The sequence below is a fragment of the Mus musculus genome, chromosome 19 (assembly GCF_000001635.26).
Source record: "Mus musculus strain C57BL/6J chromosome 19, GRCm38.p6 C57BL/6J".
NCBI classification, from domain to species: domain Eukaryota; kingdom Metazoa; phylum Chordata; class Mammalia; order Rodentia; family Muridae; genus Mus; species Mus musculus.
The window spans coordinates 53030774-53053765 of record NC_000085.6 but is presented as its reverse complement, the minus strand read 5'-3'; the positions used below and the strand labels follow the sequence as shown (position 1 = coordinate 53053765).

The following is a 22992-nucleotide window of genomic DNA, read 5'->3' as shown; positions in this document are numbered from 1 at the left end:
GCTCTGCTTCACAACCGAGAATCACAGAGCCACGCGTTCATAAACCGAGCCTTCCAAAACCACCAGCCGAAACGAATCCTTCCCCACTAAAGTCGTTTTTGCCAGGCATTTTGGATGCTATGCAAACGCAAGTAGCCTGTACCTTGTAGGGGCAGCCGGGTAGGTGTTCACGTCTTCGTTGGCCATAGGAACAGGAACGCCATGGGCAGGTGTTTCTGTTGAGTGTGCACACTCATCTGTAGATAAGCACACACTCACGCTCGTGCAAGCAGCCCTAATGAAACCAGGCGGGCCTCAAAAACCTCCAAACAAATGGCTTGGATGGTTTCACCATGAAGTGCTGCCTGCATGGAGCCCCAAATGCACGGGACATCCAATTTTTCTCTGGGGCCTCTGGAACCAGAACCAAAATAAGCTGCCTTTTATTTCCTGAGTAGCTAATAGCGAGTAGATCACATCCATCTCTAGTGGAATCCGATGTCCACTTGTGGTGTGTCTGAAGAGAGTGACAGTGTACTTACATACATTGAATAAATAATTAGAAAAGAAGAAGTCTACCTTAAAGAAAAGAAAACTAAATGACATTATACTATTAATAGTATATGCCACAATTCATTTTATTTTATTTTTCCATTTGCCAGTATATCCTAAAGCTTAAGCCCCTTTCAGCTGCTAGGTATATGAGGCAATGTTTTCTTCCATGTGTGCGTGGGCTTGGACATGTGCCTGTTCACCTGTGGATGCTCCTCTTGTGTGGAGGAGGGAGCTAACAGGAAGAGTCTTCCGCGGTCACTCTCTATCTTGCTTATCGAGTCAGGGGCTCTCATTTAGACACAGAACACATCTACAGGATACGTCTGGCTGGCTAGCTTGCTCCAGCGATCCCTTGTCCTGTCTCCAGCGCACTGAAGTTATAGGTGTGTCACCATGCCTACCTGGCAGTTGTGTGGGTCCTGGGGATCTGAAATTTGGCTTTTCGTAGCAAACGCTGTATCCACTGAGCCATCTACCAACCCGGAGAAAAATCTTTAGTGTTGTTTTTCTTTAAAAAAATCTGTTATTTCCCTCCCCCCATTAATTTACACCCACATGATCCCTCTCCCAGTGAACTTCAAAGGAAGGTGGGTGACCTCCTTGTGCTGAGGTCACACAACAGCAGCTTTTTTGTTTGGCTCTCTCTGTTTAGGCTGGGAACTCCTCCCTGTCGCAAACCTGCTGGGGCCTCTTTGTGACAGAGCTGGGACAGGTTGTTTTCACAGCTGTGCTGCACGCTAACCCCAGAGCTGTCCGTCCCCCTCCCGGTCCAAGGCTTGCAGGCGAAGAGAGGGAGTATAGAGTGTAGCTCTTGCTTGCGCTCCTACGCGTTTTTTTTTGTTTGTTTGTTTTTTTTTTTCCTGAGCTGAAGCTCCTCCCACCCTCACCCCGGGGCCTCGAAGCTGGTTTGAATAGCGAGCCAACAATCCAGGAGAGGTGACTGTTTAGCATAACAGCAAGGCCACCCGCCCCCGGGGTGAGGGGCAAATGGACGCTGGTGTGTGCAGGTGTGCCTTGCCTCCTACAATGAGGGCATTGACGGAACCTTAGACTGATAGGACCACACGCTGGTCGGGGCCATCACCTCTGCGTCATGGGAGAGCAAACTGCTTGTCTCATAAGTTCAGGCAAATAGATGGTCTCCAAAGATGACTCCTGCTGTGACATCGCATGCTTGACCAAGATGTAGAGACTTGAGGGTTTTTTTTTTTTTTTTTTGTTTTGTCTTTTTTGTTTTTGTTTTCTCATGGGAACAGAGTTCTTTCTGTACACCAGACAGTAAAATGAGCTTTTCTGGTTCCTTTTCTTTGGTCTTTCTAACAGCCTCTGGAGCTGGGCATTCCTTGCCTCACACCACTGAGAGAGGAAACACAAGTTACCAACGCACTCACGGCTAGTAAGAATCAACCAGGCAGCTGGCATTCAGAACTCCTCTCCCGGCCTGTGATCCTCCTGAAGGCAGAGTTCTGGTCACTTCCAGGATCAAAAGAAAGCTGAGGACGGATGGGCAGTAATCCTGTCACACACCCTACATGAGGGTGAAGGACTGGACGGGCTGCGGCCGGCTTTGCTTTGAGGGCCGCTGCACCGCACAGGATCTGGAGTGCACAGGAGTTGTGGGGTTGCCAGGCCTGGGCGTCCCTCCATTATTTAGCGATGGTGAGGGGGGCTGACGTGCGGCACCGCAGAGCACTTTCTGGAACCAGCTTCTCGAAGGAGAGGAGGTGAAGGGTTTCGGTTCAAAGGATGCACACTGTTCCCAGACCTTCCCTTGAGGGAACTTGGGCAGCGTGCTGTCTTTCTTTCTCTGCAGAGGTCTTGCTGGGCCTGCTGCTCATTTTGTGAATGTAGGCCAAAGGGAGGCCCCACAGAGCCCGCCCTTAAGCTGCTGTTTTCTCTGACAGGCCTGCAAGCAGGCAAAGATTTGTTGCCAGTGTGTTCATTGGCTGATAGCTCTTCTCTCTGTTTCCCTCTCTCCCACTTTTTCTTCTTCTGTCTCCCCCCCCCCGCCCCCCTCAGAGCTCTGTATGGCAAGAGTATCGAGGTCAACCGATGCACCAAGACCTCACATAAGTCCCATTATCTAGGGAAGTGTCCTAAATTCAGAAAGTTCTAGGAAATAGGTGGGCATGTCGGGCAGCACACAAACCTACTGGGCCAACACTGGACTGTATTATTCTACGCTAGATGGTTTTATTTTAATTTTAAATGTTTTTTTTGGTTTTGAAACAGAGTCTCACATAGCCCAGATTACCCTCAGATTCACTGTGGAGCTGAGGACGATCTTGAAATCCCGATTCTCCTGCCTCCAGCCTGTAAGTGAGCACAGAGAAGCACCCCCACCTCTGCACGATGCACAGTTTAAACGGCAGCCATAGGCCCGATGTCAACGGGTATTTTGGATATCCATTTGACATGAGGTCCATGAAATCACTTTGTTTTGTGAATCGGCAAACTGTGTTAGTCAAATTTCTATTCTTATAATAAAATACGAGAAACTGTGGGTTTTTTTTTAAGAGTTTTGTCTTTCTTGTAATTATAGAGGCTCAACACATGCATACCTTTGCTGAGCTGTCTTGATGGCCTGTAGGCAGACACATTGGCAGGACAGTAGGCAAGTCAGGATGTTGTGGTGAGACAGGAAACAAGAAAGTAGGGAGAGTCAGGGTCTTACAACAACTTCCCAGGGTCTCAGAACCCTTAATCCCTACTAACATTGGTGTACAAAATGATTTGCCAAATTTCTCTTAGGTTCTCCTTTTTAAAGGTCACACGACTTCTTAACATTTATAAACCCCTAGGAGAACAAATCATACCCCAAGCCAAAGCCACAACTATCTAAGCAAAGTTCTTTTAAAGATTGATTTTAAATGATGTTCATGTGTCTGTGTTTATGTGCATGTGGCTGCAGTACCTAAGGAGGCCAGAAGAGGGCGATAGTTTCCCTAGGAGCTAATGTTATAGACTGCTTTGCAGATACAGGGGTGTTGGAAATTGAACTCAGGTCTTCTACAAGAATGGTAAGTGCTACTAAAAGCTATCTATCCTCTAAGCAAAATCTAAAACCAAACAAAACAAAACATTTTTTTAAAGTAACACACTTTCAACACACCGTTGTCTAGAATCAGCTACCAGCTTTCTGCTTCAGCTTTAGAATGCATTATCCCCGGAATTTTCTGAATTTTCTCGTGCATGTCTATGTATGTTGCCCTTGCCCTGGAAGTGATTACTGCTCCTGCTCCGTGTTTCCCGAGCAGAGCTGTCTTGGATTTCACTGGGGACTGATAAGATCGGGTCTCAGTCTTGTCCTATAATAAATAGCTGTGCAGTCCTGCTTACACGAGTCTCTTGGTTTGATTTTAAAAAAATCCGTGAAACGAAGCTGATAGAGAATGAATCCTTAGACTTCTTCTTCCAAAATTCCGTGTTTGTGGTTTAAATTCAACTCTATTTTGTTTGCATTTGATGTATCCAGACTGGGTTCTTAGATTGCAGGCTTACTCCATACTCTGTCCCGTGGAAACTTACTGGGTTGTAAACTGTAAGGAAGTCTCTGAAGGCTGTTTCCTTCCCTCCCCCTCATAGGTTTCCTAGAAGGAGAGGCTAAATAAGGGTCACCCTAAAATAAAACACTACTGTGATTCCCCGATAGCAAATACCACTAGGAATTTCATCCGAAGTCTCGGGACTGTGGATGGAAGGATGGGATTCGTATCAACAAAGAGTGACCCCTCAGCCATCGGCTGCTAGGAATGCAAACTGTCTCAGTCACTTTAGAAAACTGTGTCAGTTTCTCAGAATATTAAGCACGGAATTACGACACGATCCAGCAATTCCATCCCTAGTGAAATATGTGATTTTAAAATGTGTTATGCCCAAATAGCACTGTTCATAGTGGCCCCAAAGTAGAAAAAAACTCTAAGGTCTGTTTGAATAAATAGACAAAATATGGCTGCATGTGCTGTTTTGTTTCTGTAATCCCAGCACATAGTAGATTGAGGCAGGATTATGAATCTGAGGTCAGTCTAAGCTATTCAGTGAGTCTGAGGCTAGCCTCAACTACACAGCAAGACCCTGTGTCAAAAAATACAGTAAAACAAAGACTGTAGAAGATGGCTCAGTGGGTAAAGCCCTTGCAGGCACATGTCTGAAGTCCCAAGTTCAATACCCAGATCCCACTGCAGAAGGAGAAAGTTGACTTCAAAAGTTGCCCTCTGGGAGCTGGGCATGGTGGCACACACCTTTAATCCCAGCACTCGGGAGGCAGAGGCAGGTGGATTTCTGAGTTTGAGGCCAGCCTGGTCTACAAAGTGAGTTCCAGGACAGCCAGGGCTACACAGAGAAACCCTGTCTCAAAAAACCACCACCACCACCAACAACAACAAAAAACCCAAAACAACAAAACAAAACAAAAACAACAACAAAAAAGGTCGTCCTCTGACCTCTGTACATATATTCTGGCATACACACGCCAGTGTGTACACACCTGAACACACAACAAAAACAACATAAACACAAAGAAATGAAGTGAACCCCACAAAAGGGGTGTGGCCTGTTAATGGATTCTTCTACAACAAAGGTAGCGCTGGCCCATGCTACGCTGTGCATGCATCTATCCTGAAGCACCATGCTAAGTGAAAAACAGAGCGACGCGTTGCTTGCATGGCACAGTCAAGGCAGCAGCAAAAAGAGAGAAAGCAGGACTCGGGATGCTCAGGGCTGGGAAGGGTGAAGAAAATGAAGAGTTATGCTAAAGGATGTAAATGTTTTTATGGAGCTGGAGAGATGGCTCAGCGGTTAAGAGCACTTACTGCTCTTCCAGAGGTCCTGAGTTCAAATCCTAGCAACCACATGGTGGCTTACAACCATCTGTAATGAAATTTGACACCCTCTGACACCCTCTTCTGGTGTGTCTGAAGACATCGACAAGTGTACCTACATATAATAAATAAATAAAAAAATCTTTAAAAAAATGTTTTTATGGTGGTAAAAAAATCTCCAAAATGGACTGTGGTGATGATTGTGCAATTCTGCAAACACACAAACCCCACGGAATTGCACTCATACAGTGGCTGCACTGTACAGTATCCAACCCAATCAAGCTGTGTCTAAAAGAAACACAAGGATTAAAAAAAAAAATCTAAGAGAAGCAAGAGATACATAAAGCAGATAAAGGCTAGTGAGAAAGGGGAATGAGCGTTACGGATAAGGCGTGGGCAATGGGGCAGGGATGAGCTTGCAGTTCAAAATCCCCAGCACCCACATAAGGAGCCAGGCATGGCTGCATACCACTGTGACCCCAACAGTGTGGGGAGCAGAGGCAGCAGGATCGTCTAGGTTTGCTAGCAGTCAGGTTAGCTCTGGGTTCAGTGAGACTCTGTCTCAAGGGAATAAGGTGGAGAGAGAACAGGACACACAGCATTCTCCTTGGGTTCCATGTGTACCTGTGGGTGTATCCCTGCAATCTGCTCACTCCCCCCCCCCTTGCTCACCCCCCATATGCTCACATACCACACACACAAACACACACACACACACACACACACGAATGACTATTCCTATTCCACTAATCTATATATTTTAGGAGCACCCCATGTATTTCAAGAGGGGGCTTTTTATCAGGCAAACTGTGATCAGGGCAAGTGATGGTTAATAATGAGAGATGGTGATTTTTCCTCTTGGATGCAGGCCTAAGCACTAAGCTGTTTTATTTTTCTCTGAGTATTTTAATGCAGTGTTTTGAAGCTCAAGCAACCCGTTGGTCTGTTTTTCCGGTTCCATTTGTTTGTTTGGCTGGTTTGAGTTAGAAGTGAGATTGCATGTGGCAAGGGACACCCATGACATCAGTACTCACAGTCCTGCCAAAGTTCTGCCAAGTCCCAGTACTTGCAAGCCCCAGGACTTGAAAAACCCAAAATTGCAAAATAGCAAGAGTGGGGGACTTGCTAGTTGCTGCTAAGCTGGGAGGAAGTTTGTTCAAGCCCCAACCGTGACAGCATTCTGAAGAAGTTGTTTCATGCGACGGCAAGGACAGTTTCAGCAGAGTTGAAGCCCAGGCCATGTTTTGTTAGATTCTCCCAGGGGAGGAGTCACAAATTAAATGTTGGGCAAAATGGGGGCAGGTGAAGACTAGCAGCCCACTTAGCAGCCTCAGGGCCGTCTGCCTCTCCTTGGGGGGAGGGGCTGCTCCTTGTGTGCTGCCTGTCACCAAAGCCACCTGAGTTTTCAAAGGAAGCTGAACATAATCGGTTTTTGATACAGAAACCTTCCTTTTAAAGTGTTGCAGTGTAATCAGAATTTAAAGATTTGTTTGTTAACTTTAGTGTGTGTGTGTGTGTGTGTGTGTGTGTGTGTGTGTGTGTGTGTGCTTCACGTGCATGCTGGTGCCTGTAGAGGCCAGAAGGGGGCATTAGATCCTCTGGAACTGCAGTCACAGGTGGGCGCTAAGGACCAAACCTAGGTTCTCTGCAAGAGAAGCAAGGCTTTTCACCACTGAGCCATCTCCAGCCCCTTCAGAACTTGAATTGCGATGAACTACAGCAACTTATGGGAGCAGATTCTTTGCAGATCATATACCTGGCAGGAGATTTGCATCTAGAGTATAAGGAAGGCTCACAATTCAAGAGTTCTGACACTCACAAGACACTAACAGTGCTGAGCATCCTGCCTTTGATATTGGAAAAAGAGTTGGAACAGACACATCTTCCTGTGGAGAGATCCATGTGCGGTCAATAAGCTTATGAGAAAATGCTGCGTGTCAGTAGTGTCACGGAAATAGAAAACAAAACCACTGTGAGATTCTACTTCATACCCACAGGATGGCTAGAAAGAAAGACAACAGTGAGTGTTGGAGAGGACACAGGCTGGAGCTCCCGGGTGGTGCTGAGGATGTGAAGTGACCTCAGCATCCTTGAAGACAGAGTAGCATTTCCTCAAAGAGTTAAGTGGCATGGCCACGCGATTAACATTTCGCCTCCCAGCTTTCTACTTAAAACTATGAAAATACATGTGCAAATAAAAAGCTGTAAATGAGTCTCAGTACCAGCCGTGTTACTTTTCTATTGCCATGATAAAGTGTACTGACCGAGGCAAGACTGGAAGGAAGGCCTTCTTTAGGCTGAGGTTATCAGATGGAGCGGAGCCCATCATGGCAGGGACGCGGCAGGCATGGTGGCCTGCATGGTAGTAAGCTGAGAGTTCACATCTTTACTTGCAAGCAGGAATCAGAGCTCGGCCACTGGGAGTGGTGAGAGGCTTTGGCTCTCTCTCTCTCTTCCTCTCTCTCTCTCTCCAGGGTTTCTCTGCATAGCCCTGGCTGTCTGGAACTCACTCTGTAGACCAGGCTGGCCTGGAACCTAGAAATCCACCTGCCTCTGCCCCTCATAGGAGAATGGAATTAACATCAACTATAATTAGCCCCAGGGCTATCTCCACACAGTGTCCTATCTAGTAAAAGAAAGTGGGCAGAGGGATGACAGGCAGAGGGGATGTTTATCCTGTTGATGAGTCAGGCAGTGGTGTCACACACCTTTAATCCCAGCATTTGGGAGGCAGAGGCAGGTGGATTAAAGGCGTGTACCAGCACTGCCCAGCAAGGCTTTGAAATGTCAAAGCCTTTCCTCCATCATGATCACACCTCTTAAACCCATCCAAACAACTGGGTACCGAACCTGAGCTTATGGGGTCCGTGCTCACTCAAACCACTACATTTATATACCCCAAACTAGGAACTTCAAAAACGTCCACCCACTGGTGAAAGATTATTCCTAGTTGTGTGGGATATTATTTAGCACATATGAAAAAAAAAAAAGAGAGAGAGAATTAACTGGTACGTGTTGCAACATGGGTAAACTTAAAATCGCCATCTTAGGGTGTTCACAATCACCTGGAAGTCTTGCTCTAGGAGAACTGATGCCCTCTTCTGGCCTTTAGAAGATGTAGTGGCTATTCCTGGTTGTCAACTTGACAATATTTGGAATGAACTACAATCCGGAATTGGAAGGCTCACCAGTGACCCTTATCTGGAGGCTTGGAGATCCTTATCTGGATCTTGGTTTGAAGATCTTGAGCCATAGTGGCTATGGATTCCAGAAGATTGAATCTCCGAGTTAAGGAACACACCTTTAATCTGGGCTATGCCTTTCATCTGGGATTAAAGGTGTGGTGGAACACACCTTTAATCTGGGCTACACCTTCTGCTGGAGACAATATAAGGACATTGGAAGAAGGGAGTCTAGTTCTTGCTCTTGCTCCTTCGCCTGCTTGCTGCGTGAGACTGAGTAACTACTAGATCCTTGGACTTCCATTCACAGCTGCGACTGAACAATTGTTGGGAATTCGGCTGCCGACTGTAAGTCATCAATAAATTCCTTTACTATTTAGAAATTATCCATAAGTTCTGTGACTCTAGAGAACCCTGACTAATACAGAAGAATTTCCACTCATGCATACATACCCTACCACAGACACTTACAAGAAATGAAAAACAAACAAAAAACAAAGCACACACCAAAACCCGCCTGACCTATTCAATGAAAAGGGCCAGTTAAAAACTCTCTGTTATCCAATATCATTTATGTCCGATCCATAGATGGGGTAAACTGATATAGAAAGATTAGTAGTTGCCTAGGGTACAGAAAATGAGGGCGGGGCATGGGAAGTGAATGCAAAGGGTACGATTATGGAGAAGATTGCCTAAAATTGCCTGTGGTAATGGCTGTGAATATTGCAAAGCCACTGAGCTGCACAACGTAAATAGGGTAATTGAAGGCTATGTGACCATTTCCTCAAGGAAGCTGTTAGAGGAGCATCCAGTGAAGGCCCACGCAGAACACTGCTCCCAACTCTGGCTTCTCTGCATAGGTCTTGACAGCTACACGGAAGTTCTCCAATGGTTCAAGGAGTAAACCCCTTAGGGTATCAGGGAAGAGAAGCGCTGTTGCCTGCTTTAAAGCGATCTTTCCATGTAGTGACAGAACAAGGGCTGGAAATGGTCTCCTGATCTCTTCCTCTTGGCATATTACCTCTGCTCACAGCCATGCGTCCAAATGTAACCAGGAAGGGACTGCGGAAGTGGCCGTCATGGCGGAAGTCGCCATCATGAGCAGCTGAGTGTACTCTCTTCCCTTCCTCGTGTTTGGCAAAGTCCTCCCTCTCTCCACTCAAGGCTTCTTGAGAAGAGGATAAAATTTTGTAAAGCGCGATGCTCCCCAGAGGAAGAGACAATACACTCCCCGCAGTATGGGGGCTGTGTTTCTCCAGAACACACTTCATCTCTGTGTTTGGGATTCGCTCACACTTAGCTCATCGTTACTCTCTTCACTCAAGCATCCGATGTCCAAGAAACCCTGTGGGCCTCATAAGGTTTAAAAAAAAAATTTTTTTTTTTTTTTTTTTTTTTTTTTTTTTTTTTTTTATTATTCGAACCAGAGGGCTGAACTTTGCCAAGAGCAAATGGAACTCAGATATCAAAAGGTCTGAGTTCAGTTTTCACTGAAGACAAAGGGTGAGTAGATTGCGAGCTGAGCCAAACGCTCAGTTTCTCCCACCCCTAATTTACAGTACATTGTTTTGGCAGACTCTGCAATTCTGAAAGTTGGCTTTCTTCCCCCATTCCTCTCTAGGGTGTAACCATAAGCCTATCTTTTAGTTACATTTACAAGAGAGAGAGAAAGCGAGAGCGAGAGAGAGATATCATATTATATTAATTTGTGAGGCCCTCCCTCACCTATCGCTGCTCCTAGAACCATCAAACTTATTAGAAAACTTAGAAACCTTTGAGAAACTTAAAAGAAATCCTCAGAAGCTGTGTTTTAACTTTGCCTACTGCAAATATTTCAGTTTCAAAGTCTTTTCACGTAGGAGTTTATTGAAAGAATTTTGCCATGGTCCCCGTCTCAGTACATGGATAGGATATTATCCTTTTATCAACTTGAATCCAGAAGAATCGCTATGTATTGGAACTCTTAGATCAGGAAGATGCAAAATTCTCCCATTCTGCCTCTCAAGGAGAATGGCAGAGTGAGGGGCACTTACTCTTTTTTTGGGGGGGGGGACACCAGTGGAGATTGAACTCAGGGCCTTGTGCGCACAAGGTTAGTACTATACCACCAAACTAAATTCCTAGCCCTTTACTTACAAAAAAAAAAGTTTATGTTATGTGTGAGCATGTGCGTGTGTCACTGGGTGTGTGTGGAGGTCAGAGAACAACTTAGAAGGGTTCATCTTCTCCTCCTTTCAGGATAAAACTCAGGTTGTCTGCCTTTGAGGCACATGTCTTTCACATGTGAACTATCTCTCTGGCCAGACCTATCCGTCTGCATGCCTGCCTATCTATCTATCTATCTATCTATCTATCTATCTATCTATCTATCTATCTATGCTTTGGTTGTTGTTGTTTAATTGGGTTTTTGAGACAGAATTTCTCTGTACATCCCTGACTGTACTAGAATAGAATGCACTCTGTCGACCAGGCTGGTCTTGAACTCAGAGACCTGCCTGCTTCTCCCTCCTGAGTGTTAGGATTAAAGGCATACGCCACCACTACCTGATATTTCTTTAACCCCAGCATAGAAACAAACAAACAAACAAACAAACAAAAGAGGAAAAACAAGAGAAACAACAGCAAGACAAACAGAGTTGGTGCATACCTTTAATCCCAGCACTTGGGAGGCAGAGGCAGGCAGATTTCTGAGTTCAAGGCCAGCCTGGTCTATAGAGTGAGTTCCAGGACAGCCAGGGCTACACAGAGAAACCCTGTCTCAAAAAAAAACAAAAAAAACAAAAAACAAAAAAAACAAAACCCAAAACAAAAACAAAAACAAAAGTAAAAAGAAGAAACAAACAAAAAAGAATAGAAAACGAGCAGGAAACATAGAAACTGTTTCAGTTCTTGCCAGCCCAAGATGAATGCTCCCAGACATTTTGCTTTTATTCTGAAAAAGCATTTACACTGTAACAGTTTGTATCTAAATCTAAGGCCATGCTATTGTGAAAATGGGATGCTATGTTGTTTTATACCTTTTTTCATTTATTACTTCAAAATTACTAATAAAGCTGTAGTGACGCATGCATAAAATCCAACTGTGCATAAATGATTACCTAAATGATTCAGGAGCAGCACTTTTGATTGCAAGTGACAGAAAACCCAGGTCAAAATGACTTAAGAACCAAAGGAAAATTGTGGCTGACATCTGAAAAGTGTAATGGGAGATGTGGTCCAAGGCCCAGCAGGCTCAGGGCTCAGTTGCTGGAAGAGCTCTGCTTCTCCCTTTTGCCCTTGCTTCCTTCTGCTGCCTTGGTACCACCGGAAGGTTGCACACAGAACCAGCAGCTTGGGAGCATTGCCATTGCTGTGGCCTGGCAGATGAGAGCAAGGTCCCATTCCAGCCTTATCATGCGAACCTTACTGTGTTGTCCCCGTTTCTTAGCCATCTCTGCAGCCATTATTGTGGTTTTGTGTCTGGGCCACACAGTCCTCTTTGGGATTCAAATATCACCTGGACCACACAGACTGAAAACGGGAGGGGGGGCAGGAGTGACATTGAGCACCATGGATAGCTTGGTTATCAGAATAAATAAGTGGCAGGTGTCCAAAACAATAGGCTACAAAGCACACACTTTTAGAACTTGCTTCATGTTAGTTTTCTAGAACTTTCATAGCAAACTCACAAACTGGTGGCTAAAAACCCTGAAAGTTACTGTCCTAAAGTTTTGGAGTCTGGACTTGTAAGATCAAGGTAGCTACAAGGTCATTTTTTAATTATTTTTCTTTGAGGGATAATCTGTTCATACCCCTCTCTTGGCTCTGTGTGGCTTGCTGGCAACTCTTGTGCTTGGCTTGCTGGTGCACAGCTCTCATCTCTCCCGTGGCATTCTCCCTGTTTGCACCATGTGTCCAGATTCCTTTCTTTAAAAAAAATAAGGACGTTAGTCATAGCAGAACCTGCCTGCTCTGAGACGATGCCATTTTAATTAATCATATGCTCAGGAAGTGGAGCCAGAAAGGCAATTGCCCAAAGTCATGGAGCGCATCCACGATGAACATCACAGTGCATAAGCTGGGATTCCAGGTGATGCTGGGCATGACCTTATCAGGGGAGAGAGGAAGCTTAGCAAGGCTACCAGGCTATCTGACCTTGGGGTGTTGGGGGCAAAGGGGGAGGCAAAGGTAGGACATGGGACTATCCCTGGGCCTGTGTGTCCCGGGGCAGGAGGGGAACAATTGGACAATTGTCAATCTCAGAATCTCAGGACAAGACTTGACTGCCCCACCCCAAGTCCCATGGCTCCGCACCCCGCAGGCAATGAGCTTGACTGCTGAACACCCCGCTCTTTGCAACCAGTAAAATGAGTACAAATGAGTGCTTGGGTCACTGGGTTGTCGCGGGCTAGACAGATCGGGTTCAGTCTGTGTCAGTGTGTCTACCTACGCGAGGTCACAAAACCAGAAAAACCACAGTTAACCCTTCCTGGGCTCACCCTCTGCAATGTTTTTAGAGTCTCCTTCCTGGGACTTCCCGAAAGAACTTGAAGATGATGAAGGTGGCTTTGCTGTCTTGCAAACAGGAACTCAGGTCTGGTTCAGGGACTGCCCAGTGCTGCTTTCTCTCCTTTCTCCTGGGCAATTATGACTATGGGTGCTGCTGCGTTTTGATTGCACTTATAACTCTGCCCGCACTGCCAGATTTCTCTCTTGTTATTCTTTTGGGCGTGGGCAGGAGCCAGTCCTTGTTTACAGTCTCATTTTGGCTCCGCAGGCTTGAGGAAATGAACAGACATGCTGTGTCACACACATTCTTTTCTGGCTTGTCTACGTGCTAACCTAATGCTAACCGGGACTTTCAGTCCTCCAGGACAGCTGAACCCGTTGGATACAAGCGTACTCGGACTTCACCAAGGTCGACGTGGGATGGGACACAGCTTGGTTTTTAAAATAGGTGCTCACCTTCATTTAGTGCCAGGTGTTGTCCTAAGCACTAGGGACATAACAATGAACAAGAGAGCCACTGTGCCGGAGAAGTGTGCAATCTGGGGACATTTATTTCAGCAGCAAACACGTGAGGATGACTGTCAGCTTCTGCCCATTAAAAAAAAAGATTTTATTATATATATATATATATATATATATATATATATATATATATATATATACACACTGTAGCTATCTTCAGACACACCAGATGAGGGCATCAGATTTCATTACAGATGGTTGTGAGCCATCATGTGGTTGCTGGGATTTGAACTCATGACCTCTGGAAGAGCGGTCAGTGCTCTTAACCGCTGAGCCATCTCTCTAGCCCTCCTGCCCATTTTTAAGCAACAGAAACAACTCTTGCTCTGATGGCTATAGTATGTGTGCAGGGTAGAGAGACTATCCTCAGAAGATGAACTCCGGTGAACAACAGTAGAAGCTGTGGGAAAGGGGCCCGGATGGGTCCAAGCGGTTTACAGCTTTAAGCAGGTTTCATCGAGGAGGTGACACTTGACGGGACTGTGAGTGTCAAAGATAGGGAAGGCCAGCTTAGGTGGAGTGAGGTGACCTGTGAGCTGTGATTAAGAAGAGTCACTCCAAATGAAATGGGGACTGCTTAGTTTCTTTTCCCGTCGTTGTGATAAAACATTCTGGCGAAAGGAATTTGAGGGGTAAAGGACTTCTTCGGCTTCCAGTTTCCGTTCATCTAGTCAGGGAGCCAGGCCTTACATCGGTAGTCAAGAGGCGAGAGTAATATATTCATGCTCGTCTTCAGCTCATTTCCATTGATTTTATACAGTCTAGAATCCTCTACCTAGGGAGTGGTTCTGCCCGTCTTAAATAACACAAGACAACCCTCCAGCCAGGCCCAGGGGCTTTTTCTCCCAGGCGATTCTAGAATGGTCAAGTGGACACCTCAGGGTAGGTTCGGTCTGGCTTCTATGCAGGCGTCACACAGGTGAGGTGGAAGTGATGCACCCCAGATAGGTGACGTGATGGAAGTGGGTGGGGCTACGGATCTACTTTGAAGCCAGGACCAAGCGGATCTTGGGCAGATGGGGCATGGACCGGGGAATAAGGCAGATATTACGTCAAGATTTTTGCCCTTAAAACATGGAATAGCCACCGACTGAGATGAAAAAGCCCTACGTGAAGAATGTTTTTGTTTGTACATAGGGTTAGGAGCTAGGTTTGGACGCTTTAACGCCCGATCGTTAGCCCAAGTGAGCAGTAAGTTTTGAAGCTGTTGGGAATAATCATTTGGAAGACATCTCTAAGGTCTCAGCAAGTTATATCCTGATCCAGTCAGTGTCTCCAGGACCCTAAAATAGGTTCTTGCAGAGCTGGCCACGACTCTCTCGTCTTAGCTGACCTAAAAGCTGGAACAAACCGGAGAAGCATGCAGCTTCCTTAGCTGGCAAAACGCCTGTCCTTCCTCTTAAATGGAGAGGAAGATCAGTGACGACTGACCGGCGCCTCTCCCAATTGGTTGCACAGAACACCACACCCTCTCCAAGCAACAGCCCAAAGGTTTTGGAATTCTGACACTCGGCCACGCCCACTCCGGTGAACGGGCGGGGTTTACAGCGGGGCGGAGCCTCTGCGTGAGCACGCCACAGAGGGGAGGAGTGGCCTGCCCGGTGCGCGCGCCTGGCCGTGGGTGATCAGCTGGTCTGCGCTCCCCTGACGTGGGCTGGGGCACGTCACCGCCGAATGGCAGCCTCCAGAAAGCCGCCGCGAGTAAGGTGAGGGGACTGTGCCGGCTGACCGGCATCCGGCGCCCGGCGCGCGAGCTGCACCCCCGGGAGGGTAGGGACGAGAGGGCGAGCAGCGACGGGCCCGCGGCCGTCCGGGGATGGCCTTGGCTAGCGGGGGTTGCCCCAGCGGGAACCGGGGAACGATCTGTGCAGCCCGGCAGGACTCAGCTCGCTTCCGGCGGGGCCCCCGGGCACCTCCGGGCGGCCGGAGCCGGTCCAGGGACCAGTGTGACCGAGGAACTGCCTCGCTGGTCCCGGGAAAGCGGTGATCCTTACCACCCCCGACCCTGAGGGGAGGCCCTGCTGTTGCAGGAAGTTGGTCCCTCTTGGATCCACCCCGGGTACCCAGAAGTGATTGTGCCCCTGCCCTTTTCCTTCCTCCACGGCGGCGATCTAAAGTTACAACCCTGATCATTCTGATGACTGCATTTTACCTCTTGATTCAAACTCCCAACAGAGACAGGCAGCCGTTGTGCCCTCCCCACCCAAATGGTCTCAGGGGCTGTATCAGGAAACAGATAGGCATAGCCTTCCGGAAAATCCTCCTGGAGCCTGCTCTGGGTTCTTCTTGGACACAGGAAGTGAGAAGACACTTCCCAGACTCATGTTGAACATGCTTTAGTGTATCCCTTCTGCACCCGAACCAGGCACACTTGGTTATTTAAAGTGGGAGATGCTAAGAACATAAAACCAGAATTAAAACTCTGAGGGGATGCACAGGGGCGTACCCATCCTCTCAGACCAGTTGAGTCTTGAAAGAACACATGAGGCACCGCAGCCCGACTTGTGAAATTCCGACCATATTATGCCTGTTTCTGTGAGTGGACAGATCTCAAGCCTACCTTGACCCAGACCTGGTCTTGTCACAGCGTGTTAAGTGTGACCAAGAAGTTTATATATGCACGATGGTGGGTGGTGTGGGTAATTGTCCATGTGGTTAGACCTTCCTGGACGTCTTCTGCTGGAAATAAAGTCAGGCAATTGGATAATGATGTAATGTCAAAGGTTCGGAGGCAGCTTGAGGACCACACCACAGTCGTTGCTGGATCCTGGATCCGTAGTCACAGTATTGGGGGTGGTCAGTGAACGTCAGATGGTAGGCTGAGAGGGAGGGTGCCTTCCGGAAGTGGTAGAATTTCAGTGCCATCCAGTGTACAGATGAGGACCCCTTTCAGTTTAGAAGGTCAAACTGAACTCCTTGAAGGAGGCAAATGGAGGCTGGTGGCTGTTAGTGAAGCCAAAGATAGTCGAACCAATCCTGGCACCAGACTTGTCTTCCCCGTCTCACTTCTAGCTCCAGTTGTGTTCAGCTCTCGCTTGGGCAGACTTTTTCCTTCCCGCAGGTGGTGAGAGTTCTAGGCTGACAGTCACTAGAAACAGCCTTATGGTGCGGCTGGAGCAGAGGTCTTAGATCTCCTTCTCACTGAACTCACTTGATGGTTCATGCTATCTGAACTGGTCGTTAGGACCAGAGGGGTGTATTTACCAAGCTTGCATCCATGATGCGCATGGGTTCATGTGATAACAGCAGGTGATAGGTACTTACACCAAACCCTTGGACCGAAATGGGTATGGGGATTGTCATTGTCAGAGCAAAGTGGTGGTTGTCACGTCAAGAGCGGTGGGTTCTGGGTAGTGGAGGACATCTTTGCCTACTTCCCCACCCTAAGAACCCGTCCCATTTATCTCATTTCACTGAATACCATTTAGCACTTGGTTCTTTTTTTTTTTTTAAAGATCTACTTATTTATTATTATATCTAAGTACACTGTAGCTGTCTTCAGACACCCCAGAAGAGGCATCAGATCTCATTATGGATGATTGTGAGCCACCATGTGGTTGCCGGGATTTGAACTCAGGACCTTCGGAAGAGCCAGTCAGTGCTCTTAACCGCTGAGCCATCTCTCCAGCCCCAGCACTTGGTTCTTATGTGGCCTCAGCGTGAGCACTAGAGATATGTGATTCTTATCCCATACTGGGACTAGAGTTTGGGTGCACACAGGGAGTGCTCTGCACAACCCATTCCCACTTATGTACCTTTGGCTTCTCATGATGCGGAGAAGGTCTAGGCTTCAGAAGTTCTTGGAAGGGATAGAACACTGGGTGGGAGGTGGGGGGGGGGAGAGGAGGGCTGGACTCGCCATCTTGTACTCCCTTGTTAACTGAATCCTTGAATGGCGTTAATGGTCCCTGAGGTGTATAACTGTCATTGATGGTTCCGGCATTTTTATCCCCAAATTCTTTTTTAGATTATTTGTGTATGTGAGTGCTTGCCCAAGGTTTATGTGCACCGCATGTGTGCAGTTGCCCTTGGAGGCCCGAAGAGGGCTTTGGATCCACTAGGCCGGAAGTCACAGCTAGTTGTGGGGGTGCAGAGAACCAATCCAGCTCCTCTGCAAAGAGCGGCAAAAGTGCTTTTGACCGCTGAGCCATCTGTTCAGGTCCCCCCCCCCCTCCACTTTAATCTTGTCCTCATCAGTCCTTAGTCTTCATTTCCCCTAATTCTGCAGTCCCTTTAGCTCTCTGTAGCTAAAAAGTTACTTTGTCCCTATAGATTCTCATTCTGGTCATTGATATAAATAGAGCCAGACACTGTGTTGTTGTTGTTGTTGTTGTGTGTGTGTGTGTGTGTGTGTGTGTGTGTGTGAGACAGTTGACTCCAGTGCCTCACGCATCCTGCATGCTATGTGTGTGTGTGTGTGTGTGTGTGTGTGTGTGTGTGTGTGTGACAGTTGACTCCAGTGCCTCACGCATCCTGCATGCTAGGCAAGTGCTTTACCCCTGAACGACACCCGTAGCCTTGTGAACAAGGTTGGTTTTCTTTCTTTTTTTTAAAATGAGGTTGTTTCCAGTTTTCTTGAGTGCATGCCTAGGAGTGGAACTGCACTGGTTGGATAACTATTTACATTTTTAAAGGAACTGTCACATTGTTTCCCAAAGCACAGCACTGGTTTACACCCACTACCACTAGCAATGCCTGACAGTTCTAACTTTCTGCATTCACACCCACACTGGTTAGTGTCTGTGGTTTCGGTTGTCTTTTTTTTTTTTTTTCTCTTTAAAGGCTAGGTGTGGTGGCCCATGCCTTTAATCCCAGAACTCAGAATACAGAGACAGGTGGATCTCTGTGAGTTCAAGACCAGACTAGTGTGCATAATGAGTTCCAGGCCAGTTAGCTACATAGTGAAACACTGTCTTGGACAGACCAACAAATTATATTTTATGTGTATGTGTGTGCCAGAGCCCACTGAGACTGAAAGAGGGTGTTGGACTCTGGAACTAACTGTTATAGTTATAGGCAATTGTGAGCCTCTGTGTGGGTGCTGGGATTGTGTATGTATGGGAGCCTACCGGGACCAAAACAGGGTGGTGGACCCTGTGGAACTGGAGTGATAGGCAGTCGTGAGCCTCTGTGTGGGTGCTGGGACTGGACCTGGTTCTCTGAAAGAGCAGTAAGTACTATTTTTTTTTTTTTTTGGTCTTTTGAGACAGTGTTCCTCTGTGTAGCCCTGGCTGTCCTGGAACTCACTCTGTAGACCAGGCTGGCCTCAAACTCAGAAATCCACCTGCCTCTGCCTCCTGAGTGCTGGGATTAAAGGTGTGCACCACCAATGCCCGGTTCTTTTCCTGTTATCTTTGTTTTGGTGAGTCAAAATAATTGGGTCCTGTTTGGCTAATCCCGTTGGTCTCTTATATTACTATATTTTAGGGCCTTTTAGGATCTGCCTGCCACTTTATGCATAGAAGTCAGCTGAAAGTTTGATGGAGAATGTTCAGTGTGTGTGTGTGTATACCTTTTTTTTTGAGGTAGGAATTCTCTGTGTATCCCTGACTGCCCTGGAACTCACTCTGTAGACCAGGCTGGTCTTGAACTCAGAAATCCACCTGCCTCTGCCTCCCAAGTGCTGGAATTAAAGGCGTGTGCCACCGCCCAGCTTGGAACTTGCTATATAGACAAGGCCTGTCTCTAACTCACAGAGATTGGAGGCCCCTGCCTCAGAGTGCTGAGATTAAAGGGGTGCCACTACCATACCTGGCAAATATTAATAATAAGTAGGTCTTCAAATCTGTGAACACAGACTCTCATTCTATATATTCAGCTTCTATTAAATTCACACCATACATATGTTTTACAGTATACATTTTATACCACATTTGTTAAGTGTATTAAGTATTTTGTTGTTTTTGATGTTATTGAATGTGACTTTTTTTAATTTAATTTTTTGATGTTGAGAACAAGGACATGAAAGTATAATTAATTTTTATATGCCATGTCTTTGGTGAGCTCAGGTACTCTAGTTTGTGTGTGTGTGTGTGTGTGTGTGTGTGTGTGTGTGTGAGAGAGAGAGAAGTCTTAAGGGTTTTGCGTACTGAAAGCAGAAGATTTCGCTTGTTTCTGTCTGGATGCGTTTGTTTCCCTGACTTGCCTCGTTGCCCCAGGTAGAGCTACAGATGCAGCATAGAGAGTATCCTGTCCTGCCCCTTCCTCATCATAGGGGTTTCATTCCATAGCATTCACTTCTCACACATTTTGGAGTTCTACTTATTAGATATTCGAGTTACAAAAATGCACTTACTCGTCTCTGGGTGTGCGAATACCACGTATGGAGGTCAGAGGCCAGCCTGGGGGAGTCCGCTCTGTGGGCCCTGGAGTTTGAACTCATGCAGTCAGGCTTAGCTGTAGGCGCCTTTGACCTGCTGAGCCATCTCTTCCTGAGGTAGAGTTCCTCTTTCTGGTTAGCTGAATACCTTTATCATCCATGGGTGTTGGCATTTGTCAAGTGATTTTTTTTTTATTTCTACGTCCTGAGATGTTGGTTTTGCTCTTTATTGTATTGAGCTGCTATCTTACATAAATTCCCTGTGTTGAACCAACCTGTGTTCTGGTTTGCTCCTTCTTGTGCTGTTATTGTGTTTGTTGAGGTCATATGCTCTAATCTATGACATACGTACCTGCCATGTCTTGCTTTGGACACCAGCTCAAGGCCTCATTCTATCCTGGTAGAGGCTTCATGGCCTTGTATTTGCTATACTCCTATTCTGGAATGTTCTTTCTCTAGAACTGAACATAGCTAGTTTTTTGCACTTTTTTTTTTAAAGATCTTTTTGTGCTCACATGGCAGGTGTTATCAGAAAGGCCTCCCTTAGCTGTCTCACGTAGGGCCAGCCTTCCTCTTATCTTCTGGGCACCCTCTCTCCCTTGCTCTCTTCCTTTCTTCCCTCATAGAGCTGTGCCTCTTGCTTTCTCTCCCTCGTCTCCCCTGTCCCACCTTATAAACCAGTCACCGAAATGTCCTCATTCTCAGCTATACTTGAGTGAGCTTGGTAGAGTTGCCTAGGGTGCTGGTGAGCTTAACCTGGTGAGACATCAGGTCCAGATGGAGGCCTTTGCCAGGGATCCAGGGTTCTTATAGAGGGGACAAGAAACCTGTGCACATTTGCCTAAGAAATTAATGTGAAAATGGGCAGACAGTGACAGTAATGCTTGTATGAACTAGGACAGGACATAGCTTTTCATAGACAGTTTCTGGTAAAGATAAGCATATCTCCCTGGCCCCTCAATCCCCTTTTGAGATATGTGCTCACTTTGTAGCTCAGGGTGGGCCCAAATTCTCCCCTCCTGCTTCCTAGTTGTGTATCACATGCCTGGCTAATGATAAACTTCCATTCCTTGAGACAGACTCCCTTGTATCCTCGTCTGACCTTAAGCCCAGCATCGAAGGATAACTTTGAACTTCAGACTCGACCTCCCAAGTACTGGGATTCTGAGCATGTATTCCTGTGTCTGGTTTATGCAGTTGGTGGGGATTGAACCCATGGTTTCCTCTGAGCTAAGTGAGGGTTCCATTGACTGAACTACGTCCCCAACCCACGAAGGTAAACTCCTGGTGAGCTACCAACAGGGAGAAACAGCAGATCCAACAAACACAGGGGTTGCTATCCAGGTGCAGAGTCTGAAATAAGCGCCCAAAGGGCTCATCTGCTGGGAGGAGAAGCTGAAATCAGAGCGAAGGCGCAGGACACTGCAAAGAGTGAACTAGAGCTAAGTGAAATAGCTTGTCACCGAGAAAGTAGTCACTGAAAACACATCAGTCTAGTAATGGGGTTGGAGGCCATTGAAGAGAGAGCAAGAGTTAAGGGTAAGCTGAGGAACTCTGGCTGCTGTGGGGATGCTTGACAAGGAAGTCTAACGTGTCCCATGGGAGGTGCTCCCTGCTGTGGGCTGCTCGGAGTGGAGGGTGGCTTATCTGAAACCTGGAGCCATCCTGATAGCAGGGTGAGAGTCGTGACTCACGCAGGCCTGCCCAGCCAGGGTGACACCCCCCCCCCCCCCCCCCGCCCTGACTAGCCTTGCCACATTTCCTGGGGCTGAAGTCTGCAGCACTCTGCTCTTTCTCTTCAAGGGCGAATCGCCAGGACTTTCAGCTGAGAAATTTAAGAATAATTGAACCTAACGAGGTGACACCCTCAGGAGACAAGAGTGTGGAAACAGGTAACAGTCACTTTTGCTTATAAATTAGGTGGGATGTCATAAGAGTTCCTGTCCCAACCTCACATTGATTGAAAGGAGGGTAAGAGATTTGTAATTGATTGTGGATAAGATGAGGATCTGGAAATGAAAAGTCATGGTATCCTCCAGGTGATCAGTTACTGTTTTTATAGATTTACAACTTAAATTGAGTACACTATGTTTGGATATTGTGTGTGTGTGTGTATGAATGTACACGACATGGCGCAGGTATGGGGGTCAGGGGACAACTTGTGGAAATGGGCTTTCTCCACCATGTGGGTCCTGGAACTGGAACGTCAGGCTGGGTAGCAAGCATCCCCACCCGCTGGGCCGTTGTGCTGGCCTCCATTTATTTTTTTAAACCAGAAAATTAGATGTCCTCCCCCCTCCCCCCCGTTTGTTGTTCTTATGGGGATGGCTGGTGGTGGATGGAGGAGACTGCTGTTGGAATATCTTCTGGTTCTTCTTGTATCTCTCATACAGTCCCTGTCGATTACCTTAACTATATTACTGTGCTGTGTAACTTGAGTATGCAATTAAGAAATGTTTTGTTTTCTTAAACTTCCCAGGCTCGGCCTTGTTTCTCAGAACTTGTTAGTTATTCATCCAGTGTGCTTGCTAGAGAGATGACAGGCGTTCTCGACTGCACCCCTGCTCTAGGGAAGCCTCGGTTTGCTGTGGCCGTCCGAGGAGAGAACTGTAGCGTGCCCTCCATCCGGAAGGGGCTGTGTACCCACCGAGTACCTGTGGGAAGACTCCTGGCATTGTGTGCAATTTTACATCAAGGAAAACAGTTACTCAGCTCATCCTGAGCTAGGTTAGGATGAAGAGAGGAGGGAAGTAGGAGAAAGAGGGAGAAGGGATGAAGGACTCAAATAACCAAATTCCGAGGTGGGAATCCTGGGAGCTAAGTGGCAGATGCCAGCTGGAGATGAGGCCAAGGACCAGTTCTGCTGCCTGTGGGCTCCTTTACGCTCTTCAGTTCCCTAGGAATGCTGGGAATGGCGCACACACTAGAGAATTGCATAGACCTGGAGTTCTGGCTCATGATGGTTTAGCTGCCTTGGGCACCTCCCTAACTCCTTTCAACCTCTGTTCCTGTAAATGGGAGTAGTAAAATCATCCTCGGAAGAATCATCGTGACAAGTATTTGTGTGTAAAGCCCTCGGCTGTCTCAGCTATGTAGGTAGAGACACATGCTGTCGCTAGACCAGAGC

General features: G+C 46.9%; 1 protein-coding gene and 1 long non-coding RNA gene across 14 annotated transcripts in view; both read left to right on the top strand.

Moving 5' to 3' along the window:
- Positions 1-3050, top strand: part of Gm30234 — a 55182-nt gene extending 52132 nt beyond the window's left edge. For 8 of the 9 annotated variants that reach the window (XR_877911.2, XR_877910.2, XR_877904.1 and 5 more), the window contains one exon: positions 1858-3050. This is a non-coding gene — a long non-coding RNA (predicted gene, 30234). The remainder of the gene's footprint in view (positions 1-1857) is intronic. The other variant, XR_001782702.1, reaches the window with a different exon arrangement.
- A 12053-nt stretch (positions 3051-15103) lies between these two features.
- Xpnpep1 (X-prolyl aminopeptidase (aminopeptidase P) 1, soluble) overlaps positions 15104-22992 on the top strand; it is a 107384-nt gene continuing 99495 nt past the window's right edge. Inside the window, exons 1-2 of one of the 5 annotated variants that reach the window (XM_011247158.3) lie at positions 15104-15252; positions 21669-21757. In XM_011247158.3, coding sequence (XP_011245460.1) covers positions 15221-15252; positions 21669-21757 — 121 coding nt within the window. In that variant the 5' untranslated portion in view covers positions 15104-15220. Of the gene's footprint in view, positions 15253-21121; positions 21142-21668; positions 21758-22992 lie in introns of those variants that run through there. The other 4 variants (NM_133216.3, XM_011247159.2, XM_030250761.1 and 1 more) reach the window with 4 other exon arrangements.